We start from the raw sequence: 19,171 nt of genomic DNA on the forward strand, positions 1-19,171 counted from the left end.
TTTAACTCTAATGAATTTTATTGAAAATGAAGTCATTCGGCCCTCAGTGTCACTTAGCTGTCTTAACTGCTTTCATCCTATATATTTTCAATAACTGACGCAAGGCTGACACGGATTTCATTCTCTTGCGTCTTCTTAAAGTGTGTAGTTATTATGATTAGTGTAGTGTGGTGTGCCCTGTATTTGCACGACATGAAGTACATGTTTCCCAACCAAAACTGCCCCCTACCCCGATCAAAGGGGGCCTAAATGTGATACATTTAGTATGATGTAACTTCTTTTAAAGAGACAGGTCGTGGTATTTTATCTTTAGAATGATAACAATGCATTCGGTTGGCATATTCTATCTTTAATCAATGTAAATTTGCCATTTTGAAATTAGTGTTTGTTCGAAGCTTGGTGCAAAAGCTTGGAATCCCATGTGATATCATTTAATTTTGAAGGCGTAAGGAGTCTTCATAATACTATTTTGTTCAACGCTCACAACTTTATTCCATTTAACACAGGCAAGGTATTAAAATAGCAAACTTTTAAGTGTTCAATTTATATTTATTGCTTCCAAAATACAGGTTTAGCTACAACTATACTCATAACTTGACATTTCACTCGAAACAGTAGGCACTAGCTTAAAACACTATTGTCCACTGTGTAAATAACGACGCAAACGGTTAGATTGTGCTCATTTTTATTTCTCTCAAGTTTTCTGCACAACCGTTGGGCCTTCCGCGTTGTTTTGCGTCACTTCCCCTCCGCATCTTCCTATCTATCTGAGAGGTAATGGAGTTGTATTCTCAGTGAGCTTGTATCTCCATAAATAATGTCAAACAAGTGATTTCTCTTCTGATCAGTCGCAAATTGCCAGGACCTAGCCAATGGACTGAATAAAATCACTGATGCGTGCCTAAGGTCAAGGATAAAAATGATCATTAAAACGGCCCAATGCCGCTATATCGTCGTTGGCTAGATGCACCAGTCAATTGTAACCACGGCCCCCAGGCCCGGGGGATAGCGGGGGAAATTGGCCGGGGTTTTACCTTCCAGGTGGTCCCGCAGTGCCGTGTAAATGCATTGGTTTTGTTTTCGCGCCGAAAATAGCGGGAATGGGCCTTACTTAGGATATTCCCGAGGTGCAAGGGCATTTGGCGGGGATTTTACCAGCAGTTTGTCCCCGCAGGACGGGGATTTTAGCTGGGAGTGGCTGGACCGAACGTCAAAGTCCCGCTATTCCCCGGTCGTGGTTACAATTGACTGGTGCATAAACAAAGGATGCGTTTGAAGATATTTTATTTTATTTTTATTTTTTTATGTTTGTTTAAATAAAATATTAAACCTGTTTTACAATGAATGTATTACTACTGTTGATCGATACTTGATTTCTCTAACTACAACTACTGCAAATATTTAAGGTATTTGTACTATTTGTTGATTTTTTACTAAGGCCTAAGACAATCTGAGTCTCAAAAATGCTTGGTTAAGATTAGGGACCAAGTTGTATTTCTTTTCTTTTTTAAGTTCAGTCAAAACAACAAATTAACTCGCGAATGCTTACCATGACATTTCGATAAAGTGTGTTTAAATAAGTAATACTTCAATTGAATCAACACAAATGGTCCAAATCAACTAAAAGTCGGAAAATCAGAACTTTATTTTATTTACGGTCGAGGTATTTGCCAGTTAGGGTTGGGTTTTACACAGGTATTAAAGGAGGCCCAATTTGTGTTTTGAATATGGTCAATGGTCTTAACTTAGCTGAATATCTAGGTCACAAAAATCAGCAGCAGAATGACGCTTGAATTGCAATCATTCATAACTAAACATTTAAAACTTAGACGTGTTTCTGTATGACGAAATATACTCAGGCAAAGTTTTTTTTAACTTTTTACAACTTACGCCTGTCCTTATGTTGTGAAACTTTTAAGAACTTTCCTTTAAACAACAGATGCTGTCCTACTATTGTGAAACTTTCAAGTATTTCCCTTTGAAACAACAGATGCTGTCCTATTATTGTAAAACTTTCAAGTATTTCCCTTTGAAACAACAGATGCTGTCCTAGTATTGTGAAACTTTCAAGTATTTCCCTTTAGACAACAGATGCTGTCCTATTATTGTGAAACTTTTAAGCATTTCCCTTTGAACAACAGGTGCTGCCCTAATATTGTGAAACTTTTAAGCATTTCCCTTTGAAACAACAGATGCTGCCCTAAAGTTGTGAAACGTTTAAGCATTTCCCTTTGAACAACAGGTGCTGCCCTAAAATTGTGAACCGTTCAAGCATTTCCCTTTGAAACAACAGGTGCTGCCCTAATATTGTGAAACTTTTAAGCATTTCCCTTTGAACAACAGGTGCTGCCCTAAAATTGTGAACCGTTCAAGCATTTCCCTTTGAAACAACAGATGCTGTCCTATTATTGTAAAACTTTCAAGCATTTCCCTTTTTACAGCAAACGATGTCCTAATATCGTGAAACATTCAATGAAATCAATTAAGTGATACAAGAGTAGTATTCGTTATTACCAAATATTACTCAAATATTATTGTAAATAACGAAAAAAAGATATAAAATATTGTGCTCTGTGCGATTAATAGATTATGAGATTGATAACAGATGCTTCATCAAACTTGACATGTTCCATCCAGTAGCTGTAGTGTTTTCATATCAATGGTTTGAGCCCAGCACCTTCCTATACATAGGCATTAATGCTGCCGACCAGTTTCTATGATACCAGCATCAGATCTAGAACACACACTCTGTAAACATGAAACTGTGTATATCTATATAGTCTTATGTACCAAAACCGACGTGTCTTTAAATATTGCAAATCTTCGACTGCGCAGGGGATTGTGTCTGATGTCAAACACTAAACTTCAAATTTAGAACATAAACAAAACCGTTGATCGGAATGCCAAGCCCGAGTTTCCATTGAACTGCTCATGTGTAGGACCCCTTGCTAAGGTGATATATAAAAGTTCCTCTGGGGCTGTATTTAACGTGCGACTTTGTCAGACTGATGGTTATTAATTGCTAAATTAACTTCATCCAATGCATATGTCCGTTACTTATACGACGCGTTCCGATCAGTAAAACTTTTTAGATCAAATCAAGCCCTAAGTTGAAAAACACCCCTTAGCTCTCTTCGTTCTTAATTGGCCGTCACAAGAACATAAACCAAGATGACGAATGGAACTGATTATACATAATTCCTATTTAAAATGGACATACATGTGAGAAATTCCATACCAGCCACTACAATTATATTATGGTAAAACTAGTACTGTCCTTAACAATGCACCTATTATCTTTTTTAAATAAAGTTATCGTTTCCCTATCAGAGAGATCGCTCATGTTTTGGACCAAATATTAGTTTTCAGGGTCAAGTTATGCATCTGAGAAGTGAACACTTTTTTATGGTTAGTTTACATACCAAATTGCAGAAAAAAAATACAATTTTAGTATATAAAAAGTTATTTAGGTTTTAGTGGGTGGCGAACCCACGCCGGTAAAGTCAATCTTTTTTTTTTAAATCGATGCTTAAACCCGGCCATCAGGCCTTATACAAAAGTGATGAAAATGTTGACCTTTTAACAATACTTTAATAACATCACTTGATCATGTCAATCAACCAATCACGCAACAATGTATCCCTCAAACCCGTTATTAAAGCTAATGAAAATTGTGGTAATCAAAGACGATAGTTGAGCAAATATCAACATTTGCTGATGGGTTTCAGTTTTTTTTTAACTTAGTTTTAACACTACTTATGATTTGCAACACTATTTCATAATACAAAAGTGCACTTTACAAAACATGAGCAAGTCTTGAGTTAAATTCTTTGCAGTAATCATCAGGTTTATTTTGTTAAGACTTCATTTAAATCTATGTGTTTATTTGGTCCGATGAGTTTGTCAGTTTAGACCAGGAAGGTCTAGTAAACTGCAAGATGAAAACTATCCGATATCAATTGCGTCGTTTAAACTTGTCACAGCAATGGCGTTACACAAATATGTGAATTGCAATATTTAACTAGTTAAGACTTAATGGAATGATCATTTCTGTTGAATTGAAAGTATGGATAAATGAACTAATGTTTCAGCAGCCATTTTAGAGTTTGAATAAAAAGTAACTTGAAGATAGGAGAAGAAAAATGGCTACGGGAGGATCCTCCATATATACAAGGGATCTGACCTGATTCATGACTATAGTTGTTCCAAGTGTGAGGAAGATGACTTAAACACTGAAGCCCAGCACTTCTGTCCACAATGTGAACACTATCTGTGTGACAAGTGTGTGATCATGCACAGGAGTTATTTCAAGAAGCATACTGTGTATGGGCGTGGAGACATTCAGAAGTGGGCGAGGTTTTCCATGGACAGATGTGACTAACATGGCAACACGCTGGAGGTCCACTGTGATGACCATCAGGAACTTTGTTGTCATGTGTGCGTGGCTCTCAACCACAGGTGATAATTGTAACTGTTCTTATCAAATGTCTATGTAAAGTTGTAAAGATGTACACACTACGGCTTTTTATATTTTTGTAAAACATACCAAAGATTGGTTTCATTACATAGTAAATATAAACAAGAGGGCCCTGAAGTCCCTGTATCGCTGACCTGATACAAGTGTGAAATAAGTGTTTTAAGGGCGAGGGCAGTTGTAACAGGGGGAGAGAATAAGTGTTTATCAACGAGAGGCCACTTAATTTTAACAAATTTAGGACTACCTAAAGATCATCAAGAATAACATTCTGACATTTCATGAACATATGGCCTCTAGAGTGTTATTTTGCTTTTCCTATTATTTGACTTGGTGATCTAGTTTTTGACCGCACATGACCCAGATTCTAACTTTGCCTAGAGCTAATCAATATAAACATTCTGATTAAGTTTCTCGAACATACGGTCATAAATGTGACCTCTAGAGTGCTAACAAGCTTTTCCTATGATTTGACCTAATGACCTAGTGTTTAACATGCATGCCCCGGATTTAAACTTGACTTAGAGATTATTAATATAAACATTCTGACCAACTTTCATGAAGATACAGTTATAAATGTGACATTTAGAGTGTTAACAAGCTTTTCCTTAAATTTGACCTGGTGACCTAGTTTTTGACCGCACATGACCCAGATTCGAACTTTGCCTAGAGCTAATCAATATATACATTCTGACTTAGTTTCATGAACATACAGTCATAAATGTGACCTCTAGAGTGCGAACAAGCCTTTTCTCTGATTTGACCTAATGACCTAGTTTTTGACCGCGCATGACCCAGTTTAAACTTGACTTAGATATTATTAATATAAACATTCTGACCAACTTTCATGAAGAAACATTTATAAATGTGACCTCTAGATTGTTACCAAGCTTTTCCTTAAATTTGACCTAGTTTTTGACCACACATGACCAAGATTTAAACTTGGCCTAGAACCAATCAATATATATATTCGGACTAAGTTTCACGAACATGCAGTCATAAATGTGTCCTCTAGAGTGCTTACAAGCTTTTCCTTAAATTTGACCTGGTGACCTAGTTTTTGACCGCACATGACCCAGATTCGAACCTGACCTAGATATTATTAATATTAACATTCTGATCAAGTTTCCTGAAGATACATTCATAAATGTGACCTCTATAGTGTTAACAAGCTTTTCCTTTAATTTGACCTGGTGACCTAGTTTTTAACCCCAGATATCCCAATATCGAACTCGTCCAAGATTTTATTGAGGGTAACATTCTGACCAAGTTTCATTAAGAGTGTACCCAAATTGTGACCTCTAGGGTGTTAATAGTCAAATTGTTGACGACGGACGGACGACGACGGACACAGGGCGATCACAATAGCTCACCTTGAGCACTTCATGCTCAGGTGAGCCAAAAACATGACTTCTTCCCTTATCAAGTTATAAATGCTTATCTATGATATATGGAAATAACAATTCAAACAAAATAGTTTTTTTTTCGTTGAATGAAAGTACTTTATTTGTTCAACTGTATTATTTTTTTCATCCAACAATCATTCAGTTTAATGAGTTATCTGTTTCAGACTGTGCAGCAGCATTAGTCACCTGCCTGACCTTGCGAGAGGCTTCCTCGAAACTAAAGAGTTCAAGCAGCTTCCAGTAGCTGTGGAAAAAATGAAGAGCAGGATAGATGAGCTCAAGAAGACCAGTCTGAAAGACTTAGCCTCACTGAAGGACTCCCACAAAAGCATCATTGTTGAAATCAAGGCTCTCCGCACTGAGGTTAACAGAATCTTTGACAAGCTTGAGAAAATGACAGTTGAACAATTAGATAGAATGATAAACGATCTGGAAAAGGGTTTGAAAAATGATTTGGATAGCTGTGCCAATATGCATGACCAACTCAAAACCATGATGGAAAAGCTACAGCAGATTACTGACAAACACAAGAATATCAGTCTGTTTATTGGCTACAAAAAGTGTAAGGTCAAGTTGGGTGAAGCCAACGTTACAGTGCAAGATATACAGAAAAGGCCAAAACAAGTATTACGGTTCAAATCTGATGAAAGTCTATTGCAGTTTTTAAAAAACCTCAGCAGCCTTGGCAACATTGAAACTGTTAGTTCCTTGCCAAAAAGAACAGATGGTGATCATGTGTACAACGCTCAGAGTTCAGGTGAATATAATGTTAGAATAAAGGAGGATCAAAATATCTGCACTATTTCAGGTATTTGTGAGTTACCCAGTGGAGATTATGTTATATCCGACTCTAACAACAAAAGAGTGAAACTTCTGAACAGAAAGTACCAGGTCATTGCTCATTGTGATCTTTCTACAGTTCCTAATGACTTGTGTCACACTTTTGGAAATGAAGTAGCTGTAGCCGTTGATGATTGTATTGCTAAACATGAAGTTCATTTCCTCATAATGTCCAGAGGGAAGCTACATGCAGGGAGAAGGTTCACTACAGACCACCAGTGCAACTGCGTTAGCCACCATCAGGGCCAGCTGTATATTTCTTCCAATGATGCACTGCACCAGAACACCATAAGTGGAATACTGGTAAAAAGATTTATGAAGACAAGTCTAATTACTGGAAAGCTAACAAGAATGTTTTAAGTCCTGATGGGGAACGAATTTATGTTTTAAATTACGTTGAATCTAAATTGATAACACTTGATAAAAGTGGCCAGGTACTATCTACATTAGATGATTCTGAACTACAGGAACCCACTGGTCTTTGTGTAAGCCCTAGTGGTCATGTGTTTGTGTGTGGGGAGGGGTCGCAAACTGTGTTACATTTAAACAGGGAGGGAAGACGGAAGCTCTCCACAGTGGCCAGGAAGTCTGGTGGCATGTTTAAGCCTCGTTCAGTTTCGTCTCATTGTTGGGTATTATTTTAATAACAATATCATTGTTGTCAAGTTGTGTTGAACTACGAATTGGATTCCGTTGTGTGCTGAAATAGGAAGATTGAAAAGGGCAAACCAAGAGCATTTTCGTTGAAAAATTTATGGAATGTGAAAAAAAACATAAGAAAACTTGTTGGAAACAATAAGATTTTGAAAGAAAATAAAAGTGACAGTAGTAGTTGTCAAATGATAAACTAACTACTAATGATTTATAATTATACACAAGTCATTTTCCTATGGTATTAAAAATCATTAGATAGGATATATTAGAACATATTAAATAAATGATGATTTAATATTAATACAGTACAGGACATTAATCTAAAAAAATAGTATTAAAACAAATAAATATTGGATATGTCATGAATTTTGAGGCTAGTGTAGCTAGCAGACATTGAATAAACAATTGAATGAGTGAGCTATTCGACTTAGACCACAGACAATTTATTTGATAGTGAATTTTGTGACATTATTTGACAAAGTGTGCTTCGTTTTCCATAAAGGATATTAAAGCTGCACTCTCACAGATTGAACATTTTGACAACTTTTTTACTTTTTGTTTCGGAACGAGCCAATTTTTGCGAAAATCCATGGAAACCCGAGCTACATAAGAGTGCTGACTAAAAACAAGATCGCAGATTTTTATATTTTAGTTCAAAAACTGATGTTTTATGCATTTTTCTTAAACCGTTAGTAACGATTTAAGCCATAAACCATTAATTTTCGAACGGAAATATGAAAATCTACAATCTGATTTTTTGACAACAATCTTATATCATTGGTTTGCAGATATTTACGCAAAAATTTGCTCTTTCCAAGACAAAAAATAAAAAAAGTTGTAAAAATGGTATTCTGTGAGAGTGCAGCTTTAAACACTGTTGCATAGTAGGTAAAGCTTGTTGATTAAAATACATGAACGTATTAGTGTATGTTAAAAAATAATATTTGATATTAAGACGTACTGTAAAAGATGTTTTTTTGTAAGTTCGAACAAAATTGTGTCAGTGATGTATTTGGAGTTGTCACACTCGTATTGAATTAGATCATAGTACAACATAATGCGTGTGGAATATATCAAAATTGCTATTCATGTATGTGATTGATCGACTGAAAGAAGCTGTGGTCTAAGTCATGTTCACACTTACTGACCAAAGTTATATCACAGTTTTTAATTGATTGTGAAAAAAACGTCGGAAGAGTTCAAATTTATAGACGTGTGTTGTGGTATATTGACTGTATTCTCTAATATAGCACAATTGTATACACTATCATACAAAAGTTGTTCTGTCCTGTTTAACTCTCCCATGTTTCTTGGAGTTGCTAATAACAGACATACTTGAAGGTGTAAATATGTTCGTTTAGGTTTTGGGTGAAGCGTTGTATGTATTATTGGAATGATGTGAGTTTTAACGTGTTTCATGTTAATTCATGTAAACTTTTATTGATCAATACTTCTTTACAATATTTAATACAATTATGAGATTGTAAAAAGCAATAAAATTTTAGCAAATTTAAATTTGTTATTATTATTATTCATTAAGAAGTATATATGACACTGGTCGTAATGAGCCATCGACACATTATAGGTATTTTTTTCAGTTTTATATTAACAACATTGTTTTTAACCTTTGTTAAAATCATTTCATTTACCTAAAAATCAGTACAGTAAAGTTTTTGTGTTATAGGTCACTGTGACCTTTGACCTCAAAATCAATAAGGTCCTCTGCAGGTCATGTTTAACCTCACTACCAAATTTAAGGACCGTAGGCCAAAACGTAGAGTTATTAATCAGATAAGATTTATGTGTTCAAGGTCACTGTAAGCGTGATCTCAGCTCATCTGACCTCAAATTCCTTACCGTAATGTTTTTTTTTGTGTTATAGGTCACTGTGACGTGTGACCTGCTGACCTCATATCAATACGGTTGATCTGCTGATGACCAACCACTCTATCAAGTTTTAGAATTTAATGCATATTGGGGCATAATAATTGAAAGGAAAACCGCAATGCTGTTACAAGAAATGAGGACAGCCTAGTGGAATGTGTTCCTCCCATAAACTGACTCAAATAATTGAGGTCCTTATAGATGATTTATCCAGATAAATATCAATTAATTAATGATCACAGATTATTGCCAAGGACTTTCCAACAGTTTATCTCCAAAAATAGTTTATCAGAGCCTCACTTTGTGTGTCGCAATAATGATCACTGAACTCGTGTATCAAACAGTGGACAGTATGTATACAATTATAGGACATACGATATCACAGAACTTTGCCTTCAAGTAAAAACACATCCAACACATGACATTTATCAACATTGTACATTATTTCCATTATCAAGATTATATAAGAAATGGGTGAATAAGAAAGTAGTCTCACGCAATTAGGTCAGATTTTGATAATTGAAGGGCCATAACTCTTGACTGACTAACGTTATCTGGCTTTACTGGTTTTGAATGTACCAAATAGAGCATCATTTATTTGCATTAAATGATGTTATCACACCTTCTGTACGAAGTTCACTGCATCTATCTCAAACCAAAAATCAACACGCCATACAGGAATACAGTGTACTACTTGTTGTCAACTCCATGAAAATATACAATAACACAAAACTATTGCTTTCAATCAAAAATTTATTACTGGTTAGGTATGAAGTCGTCAGGCAAACACACAAAAATAATGTGCTTTTACATCATGGACAAGGCATGGAATAGTTGTTCACCTGTTTACATACAATGATGAAGAAAAAACAGAAACAGGTAGTATAACATTTTTTAAGTTTTATACAACTGTACATGACCTACAGTGACTTGTTTGTTGGGAAAAACAAAGTTTTTTTGTGCAAAAATGAAATACTAGGGAACTTATTTTCAGTAAGTTTGGGTACACTGGCTTGTGAAAGTGTTGAAGAAAATCATGTTTTTAGAGATTGTCTGAGATTGTACTTGGAACTTTAAAACAAACAACTGCCGGCAACTGATGCATTTACCTACATATTCAGGAAATGAATGCTTTGAAAACCCTGTGTGAAACACTCGCTCATGACTTATAGCAAAACCAAATCACAACAAATTATACAAAATAAATACATTAACATAAATAAATAAATATCACAGAAAATGTAAATAATTCTCATTAACAAAATGGAAACAAATGTAATTAAAATACTTCTTTTATGAAACACATTTTATGACCCAAAACATATACAACATGAAAATAAATGCTAAAAACAAATAAACTAAAATTCCTCCAATCGTTTGTCGCCTGTCTGGAACACCCATCAACTATAACCTTGACCTTTGGCCAACTAACCCAAAAATCAATAGGGGTCACCAACTGACCATTACCGGTGTGCAAACAAAGACTCCACCAGAAGTCGTTCAAAAGTTATTGTTCAGAAAAGGAAGTGTGAGGCAAACGCCAACATGTCTCTGCATGCTATGCATCACAGGCAACACAAAACATACCTGATTAAAACATACATGCAAACTAATGTAGAAAAAATATTTCACAAAAAGAGGTGAATGGTGTAATGAAAATAAAATGTGTAGATTCATTTTCCAAACTAACATCTGTCACAGAAATCTGCTTTTGCCCCCTCTTAAACATATCCAAACATGAGTGCCCCACAACAAACACCAACGCTCATTTTTTTAATTCAGTCAAAACACAACTCAAATATTATTACAGCAAAACCTCTATTCAGTGGCCACCTTTGGGAAAAGGTCAAAGTGGCTGCTTAAGACAGGTGGCCACTTAATCCAGGTTGGAAATTTCTGCCACTTTGTTTAAACAGAGGTCGATTATATATCTTGACAACCACCTCGAACCACTTCGGACTTTGCTATACATCTTCACACCAACATTAAGGACGACAATGACTCCAAGACGATGACAATACCTCAACTTTTTTCTTTAAAACTAAAAATCTTCGAGTCACAAGTTCTTTGCATTGACCATAGAAAAGCTCTCCTTACTCAGCCAATAGTTATGCTAATAAATTGATATTCAATGCAACTCAAAATCAGAAACCTCTTACTATACAGAATAAATAAACAACAAAAAATATTGTGCATAAAAAAATAAATTGTGACAATATGGCAAGCTGATTATATAAGCACAAACTACAAAATTCAAACTTAAACAAAACCACAAAATATATGTATACATGAACACATAATTACAAAACAAACAAACAAAATTCTTGTAGAAAAAAAAAATCATAAGAAATAGAATTTAAGAATAAAATTTACAGGTATTCTGAATAAGATTTTGCATTTCATTTCAGGAATTCATTGTACAATCCGATATTTTAAAATTAAGAAGCCTGTGTTTTTTATCATTTGAATAGATATATTCAATGACTTCTAACATGTTAATTAAATGACAAAAAACATAACACATACAATTATTGCTATTTGCGGATTTGTTATTTATTCCAATGGAATTCAACCGTGAAATTACCTATTTTGCGATCTTTCAAGGCCAAATATATTTCTTTTCTTTGTATTTGTCAACATATTCTCACCCTTCTCATAAATGCCTTTCAAAAACAGGGTCACCAGACAAACAAATTCACCCAATTGTACATCAGAGTCATGGAATGTACTGGAATGTTATAAACTAGAATGTATGTACATGGAAATTTGTTAAAAACATAATTAAGAACTGATCAAAAATCAATTGAGAGTATACTGTATAAGAATTTCATTAAATCAGAAACTGTTTTTGTGCTTAAAAGCTGTACTCTCACAGATTGACAGTTTTTGCATTTGTATTATTTTGGTTTACGAAATAGCTGATTTGGCATCAATACCTTCAATCGCCTCATATAAGATAACTCGCAATAATGCAGATTTCAATTGTTTGAAAAACTGCAGAAAATTTAATTTTTGCTTTAAGTATTAGTAATGCTCTAAGCTATTAAACATAAATTTTCAAAAAGAAATCAGAAAATCTGTGACCCGATATTTGTTCTCAACATTATATCACTGTTTTCCATATATTTGAAAAAAAGTTGGCTCGATCAAAGACAAACAATAAAAAGTTGTCAAAACTGTCAATATGTGAGAGTGCTTCTTTAACAGCAATAAGATAAAATCTTTTAAGTACTTTGTCCACCAAAATGCCATGAGAAAACCAAATGTACTACATGTATATGTATGTTACAAGAAAGCCATTAACCCTATAACTGGTACCTTTAAAACAATAGCCTTACATACATAACATTATAGCTATCTTATTAAATACCTCAGAAAAGGGAGAATATTTTTACATATTATTTAAAAGGGGGAATGTTTTTCAAATCATTTTTCCAAATGTGATCAATTGTGTCTGCTAAGAAATAAACGCAGTAAAAAAGATGAAAAAATGACCTAATTCATGATTATGAAAGAAAAAAAAAATGGCACGGCATACTGATCAAAAAGATGAAAATAAATGAGGAAACATGTATGATATTGTGCGTTACATATAAATAGTTATATTAACACTGTTTATTAAACAAAACAAGAGTGTGTATGATCATATCGAACAGTTTCTCGTCTACTTCATTTAATCATTTTTCTTAAATTACATTTTAAATATGCATGTTTGTTATTCATGTTGGAAAATAGCTTATTGAGGTTATATTTCTTATTATCATATACCATACTTTAAAAAAGATTCTTGTATCTTGTTTTATTATTTTTTACTTATTGATTTCTTTATCATGCTTTTTCAAATTAAATGCAATACTCCTGCTAGGTACATTTTTTTTCAAAAAATGAAAAATTATTTTGGAAAATGAAAGAAACAAAAATGAATTTTAAATGACTTATTGCTGAAATAAGTGATAGCAATAATTAAATTATATAAAATAATGAGCAATAAAAAAGCACTACATAAGTCCTTTAATTTCTCACTGGTATTTCTAGCTTTAAATAGGGTATATTTGTAGAGCAAGGCAGACAAAACATAACTGCTTGATTATCTTAATAACATCTTAGTGGTCGAAATTATGGGAAGGCAATATTTTTCAAATCTGTATCACATTTATTTGGGAAAATCTGCGGTCAGCCTTTATTGATTTTAATCAGAGGAATCCGTAGTGACTAAGAATGAGTTAATATGACTTTTTTTCATAGCTGTAGTAAAACTAGAGGGACATAATCCAACAATTATTGAAGACAGGAGTTACAGGCCTTGTTTTAAATGTGCGTATTGTCTCTGGAAACATGTGTTCCAAGTTTCATTTTTTAATATCTTAAACAAATTTTGAGTTATGGCCAAGGTTTAAGTTTTTGCACTGAAATGACCCCAACAACGTGGCCAAAGCTATGACATTACTTCGGCTTTTTTCTCCGAAACAAACAACAGAAAAGCTAAATAATATCTGACATAATTTTTTTGATTTTGCAATACATGACGGTGGGAAATTATGCTGAGAATATATTTTAAAACAAATACACATATCATGTACCTCTTAAAAGCACAAAATATACAATAAAAAACAATGGAATGATCTTGAGGCAAAAATTCTTGTTTTTCAAAACTTTGCAATTTTGGTCCCGAGACAGAAATTATAAGGAACACAAGCACTGCAAATAGTTTTCCAATGCTTTAAAAACTCAATATGATCCTAATATAGAACATAAAGTCTAATTTAACTGTCTTACATGTTGGCAATAAACATGTATATCATTCCTGTTTCTATAAATAATTAATGACAATTGTTAACATGTTAAGAATAAGAAAAGTCTCAGACTAATAATGTTTCAATCATATATCGGAAAAGCATGCTTATAAATTGAAATATATCACTTAACTGTGTACAACTTTTTGAATTTGCTAAAATGTGATTGGTACATTAATGCGTAGATAAATAAATAAATTAAAAATAAACACATATGAATAAATGACAAAATTACAAATGCATGATTTATCCTGAATTTCATTCAGTTATGTAAATTAGTTGAATATACATATTGTGTCCACTTGATTATAATGCATAAGGCCAAAAATAATTAATAGTTTGTTTGGCGTTTCCCTTAGTCCGATAGCCCTGATAGTCTGCACTATGCTTCATTGTGTACTGTGGGTGACCTGGCTTGAAAATATCATAATCATGTAATCATGAATAATTAATGAGGCAGTTTCATTGGTTCCTCTCTGGAAATGACACTCACATATGCACAGATGCTCATACCCATAGAAAAAGTATTCTGGCTAATCAAATTGAATTGTCCATCTGATCACTACAAATTTTAAAACACCAACTCACTCGCCTGCTGAGACAACTGACAGTACAGGGTTATTGAAGAGTATTTAATTGTAAAATGTGATTTCAATAAGAGAAGAGTTGTCTCCCCTGCCTCATGCATAATCATATTAACAAGATTTTGTCAGTCAATTTTCCCAGGGTATATATGAAGTGTAACAAAAGAAAGTATCGTTGCTGTCGACTATGCTGAGTCCGGGTTTCATACAGTCATACTGACTAAAAAGTCAAGGAGTTTTCAAGGATATTTCAAGGACCTGTTTTCAATTTTCAAGGACTGTCTTAAATAAAAAAAACTATGGGGAAAAAAACATGTTTTCAAAAACAAACAATAATTAGCAGGCAACATTTATATTAAATACCAGCAAAGCGTCCACTAAGATCAAACTCTTTTTTGTATAAATAAACCATTTTACTACTGACACTTCATTTGGAGCAGAACAGGGAAGTTTAAGAACTATTTTCAAAAAACAAGCTCTTTTCAAGCAGCTTTTAAGGCAAAATAAAAATATAAGGAGTTTTCAGGAGCTGTTTAATTCAAGTTTTGGGCAAATCCTGCTGACTTACTCAACAGTGGTCGTATTGTTTAATATTTTTCAATACGGAAATAAGGGGTTAGGAATTAAAATAAAACAAGTGATATCAAAACTTCCTACTAACCTTAAACCTAATTAATTGAGTTGGAAAACGCCAATCAAACTACATATTAATCCGGCCTAAGACAAAATATTTACACCTTTCATACAAATCAGAAGTTTTGAAACACACTTCAAATTTAAGAATCAAAGTAATTATAAAATGATTAACATTAAATTTAATGTTATTAGTTTAAGTAATAAATTATTTAAACATGCTGAAATTGATCTCAAATACATTTATGCATAAAGTTTAGTACCGTAAAAATATTCATGACATTCATAATGCTTTAAATTGTTTCTATAAAAAACTATACACTATGAAGTAATGACCAAGCATTCACATGCAAAATGTGATAGGGAAGAGATGAGAATATTTCCAAAATGTGAACAAGGCAAAAGATGAAAGGCATATGAACATGAAATATCTAGTCAAAGCTAATTGTATGCTTTCAAACTAAATAAAATTAAATGCCTAAAATATTTTGAAAATAATGATGACCTAAAGTTCATTTTCCCAAGCAACAAACTTTATTACTTCATAACAAAGAACTCCAAACTTCGAGTTGGCTTAACAAATTAAATAACAATACTTGAATTACTGATTAGACTGTTAACACTTCACATCGCAACTTCTATCAAATAACATCAAAATCAAATAATTTCAAAAAATTGCCTTCTTTATCTCGTACGAAATAAAGCTAAAGTTCCTTTTGAAACTATTAAATTTGGGTACCAAATACTTGTGTAAATGTTTCTGCATACATGTTGCAACATTACTTCCCTTTTTTCTGTAATACAAGTCTTCCTTCTTAATGACCTTTTACTCAACAATCTTTCCTAACAAAACTCACATAAATCCCAACAGTTCTATACATTCAATTATAAAACTATTCCCATCATCAAACTTCAAGTGACCACATGGATATCGCCTTCTCCGGGCTCAGCAAACAATGGCCGACATTCTAACACGACGGCTAAGTCCAGCACAATCTTACACAGTGTTGGATGTTCCAGGATTTCCTCTGTCGGAAGTGCGGGATGAGAGAGGGGGTAAAAACTGGGTCCCTGCAAATATGAAAACATACCTATTGGGTGCAATATTGATCATTTTTTTTGCAGTTCTTTTTCCAGTAACTTAAGCAGTTGTTTGGGATATTAAAGGCGCACTGTTTAGGTTGATGTGATTTGGGGGGGGGGGGGGTTAATGTGCAATATTATGTTTAACTAATTGGTCTTAAATCATAAATGATCAAAACAAAAGTCTTTGATTTGTGTTCAGATAAAAAGATATAAGCCTTAAAAAAAAAAAAAAATCATAATTACTTTGTGGCCACATTTCCCCAGTTTAAAAAGCAACAAGGTATCACTTTTATTTTTATCTGTACTCATATCATATCCTTTTTTTGTTTTGATCATAACAGCCAAATGAGACAAAAGAATTTGCATCAATTTATACTGTGACCTTTGAAAAACATTGTTATCTTTTTAAATAGCTTTCCTGTGTAGCCTTGATCTTTAAACAACAAACGATTTGTATCCTCATTTTAAGCCAGCAACTAAAGCCAAATAAACTTCATTTAAACTCACATGATTTATAGGGTTATGTATTGAATATTTTTTATTTTGTTTAATGTAACAAAATGCTTATAGCAATGGTAGATCGTTATCAAAATCTAAACAAATAGTAATGATAGTGATGTTCCGATGATCGATTATAATCGAACATTTATTGGTTGAGACTGAAATTGCCGACAATCAATTGTATTGGGTCATAATCCATCATCAATTCAACCAGCCAGTTGTCTTTCTTCTTTCCTCTGGTTATTTGTGTTCGGTTAATTTCCACCAATTTGACCCTTTGAGTTCACACATGTATTCGGAAGTGTTCTTATCATGAACAGTATGGCCGAAAGCAACAAAAACACTAAATAACTTCAAACATACGCATAACATAAGCATAGTTAAGGATTACGAGTTATTGTACAGCAATAATACTACAATTAAGGTATTGTCAGAAAATCATATTATCCATAATCGGTTACTTGAGTGGAACCGATTATCGATAGTCAAACTTGAACCACTTCCCAGCACTAAGTAATGATGTTCTTAGATGTGTGCAAAATGTGACAGAAAATGCTTCAATGTGTCCAAATAGTGTTAAAAACACTTAAAATTGAATCAATTGAATGAATGCTGAAGCTTCATTATTTCCTGTTTTGGAATTTTTACATCATTAAAATCAGGTGAGCCGCATCTTACTTCAGAATGTCAAGTAAATAGTCCAATGAGAAAACAGTGTTGTATCGTTGATCAAAACGCCAAGCAATGATTGGACATCTCACTGAGAAGCAAAAATGCCGAACCTTCAGAAATTGTAACTACAAAAATTGTAGCATTTCGTGAAAGAAAATATGTGATCAAATTACCAAGATTAAATATTAAAAACATTGCTACTGATTAAGTCATTCAAATGCCTTTACCTTGAAGCCTCGATGCAGAATGAGAACGATGTAACAGAAGACAAATCTGAGCATGAGCAGACGTAAAAAGTCGTCACCAATAAACTGCATGTATGCATGGTCTGAAATGAGATTAGCAGACATAAGACGTCACCGATTAACTGCATGTATGCGTGGTCTGAAATGAGATTAGCAGACATAAGACATTGTTGATAAACTGCATGCATGCGTGGTCTGAAATGAGATTAGCAGACATAAGACATTGTTGATCAACTGCATGTAAGCTACTCTGAAATGAGATTAGCAGACATAAGACATTGTTGATCAACTGCATGTAAGCTACTCTGAAATGAGATTAGCAGACATAAGACATTGTTGATCAACTGCATGTTCACATGGACTGAAATGATATTTAAGGATGTTATGTTGTCACCAATAAACTCCATGTATCTAAAATGGGATTTGAAGATGTAAATTGTCACCTATAAACCGCATGTATGCACAACTATAAAGGGTTTTGAAAAAAATATGTCATCTACAATGAACTGCATGTACGCACAATCTGAAATGAGATCTGAAGATGTTATATCATCTACAATGAACTGCATGTATGCACAATCTGAAATGGGATCTGAAGATGTTATATCGACTACAATGAACTGCATGTATGCACAATCTGAAATGAGATCTGAAGATGTTAAATCATCTACAATGAACTCCATGTATGCACAATCTGAAATGAGATCTGAAGATGTTATATCATCTACAATGAACTGCATGTATGCACAATCTGAAATGGGATCTGAAGATGTTATATCATCTACAATGAACTGCATGTACGCACAATCTGAAATGTGTACGCACAATCTGAAATGAGATCTGAAGATGTTATATCATCTACAATGAACCGCATGTACGCACAATCTGAAATGGGATCTGAAGACGTTATATCATCTACAATGAACTGCATGTATGCACAATCTGAAATGAGATCTGAAGATGTTAAATCATCTACAATGAACTGCATGTATGCACAATCTGAAATGAGATCTGAAGATGTTATATCATCTACAATGAACTGCATGTATGCACAATCTGAAATGGGATTTGAAGAAGTTAAATCATCTACAATGAACTGCATGTATGCACAATCTGAAATGGGATCTGAAGACGTTATATCATCTACAATGAACTGCATGTACGCACAATCTGAAATGGGATTTGAAGATAATATGTTGGGACCATTAAACTGCATGTATGCATGATCTGAAATGGAATTTGAAGATGATATGTCATCACCAATAAACTGCATGTACGCATATACTATGTAGTATTTCTTTATTTTAATGACTTTGATGGGGGGTACATTACAATCGAATAGCCTTATCATTAAGTTTACCAGGTGCGCATCCTGAGACATCCCACCCAGATTCCCTTA

At 33.7% G+C, this 19,171-nt stretch overlaps 2 protein-coding genes across 3 annotated transcripts in view; one reads left to right on the top strand and one right to left on the bottom strand.

The window, feature by feature from the left end:
- The first annotated feature begins 3,946 nt into the window (after nt 1–3,946).
- On the top strand, nt 3,947–8,873 carry LOC128223034 (uncharacterized). The gene is made up of 2 exons (XM_052932275.1): nt 3,947–4,458; nt 6,045–8,873. The coding sequence occupies exon 2, from the start codon at nt 6,136–6,138 to the stop codon at nt 7,078–7,080; it is 945 nt and encodes a 314-aa protein (XP_052788235.1). The 5' UTR covers nt 3,947–4,458; nt 6,045–6,135; the 3' UTR covers nt 7,081–8,873.
- A 1,118-nt stretch (nt 8,874–9,991) lies between these two features.
- The window catches only part of LOC128224178 (protein SCAI-like), a 37,553-nt gene continuing 28,373 nt past the window's right edge, over nt 9,992–19,171 (bottom strand). For both annotated transcript variants that reach the window (XM_052933925.1, XM_052933924.1), the window contains exons 14-15: nt 17,755–17,855; nt 9,992–16,339 (exon numbers count right to left, since the gene is read on the bottom strand). In XM_052933925.1, coding sequence (XP_052789885.1) covers nt 16,181–16,339; nt 17,755–17,855 — 260 coding nt within the window. In that variant the 3' untranslated portion in view covers nt 9,992–16,180. The remainder of the gene's footprint in view (nt 16,340–17,754; nt 17,856–19,171) is intronic.

This window comes from Mya arenaria, chromosome 17, assembly GCF_026914265.1.
Source record: "Mya arenaria isolate MELC-2E11 chromosome 17, ASM2691426v1".
NCBI classification, from domain to species: Eukaryota; Metazoa; Mollusca; class Bivalvia; order Myida; family Myidae; genus Mya; species Mya arenaria.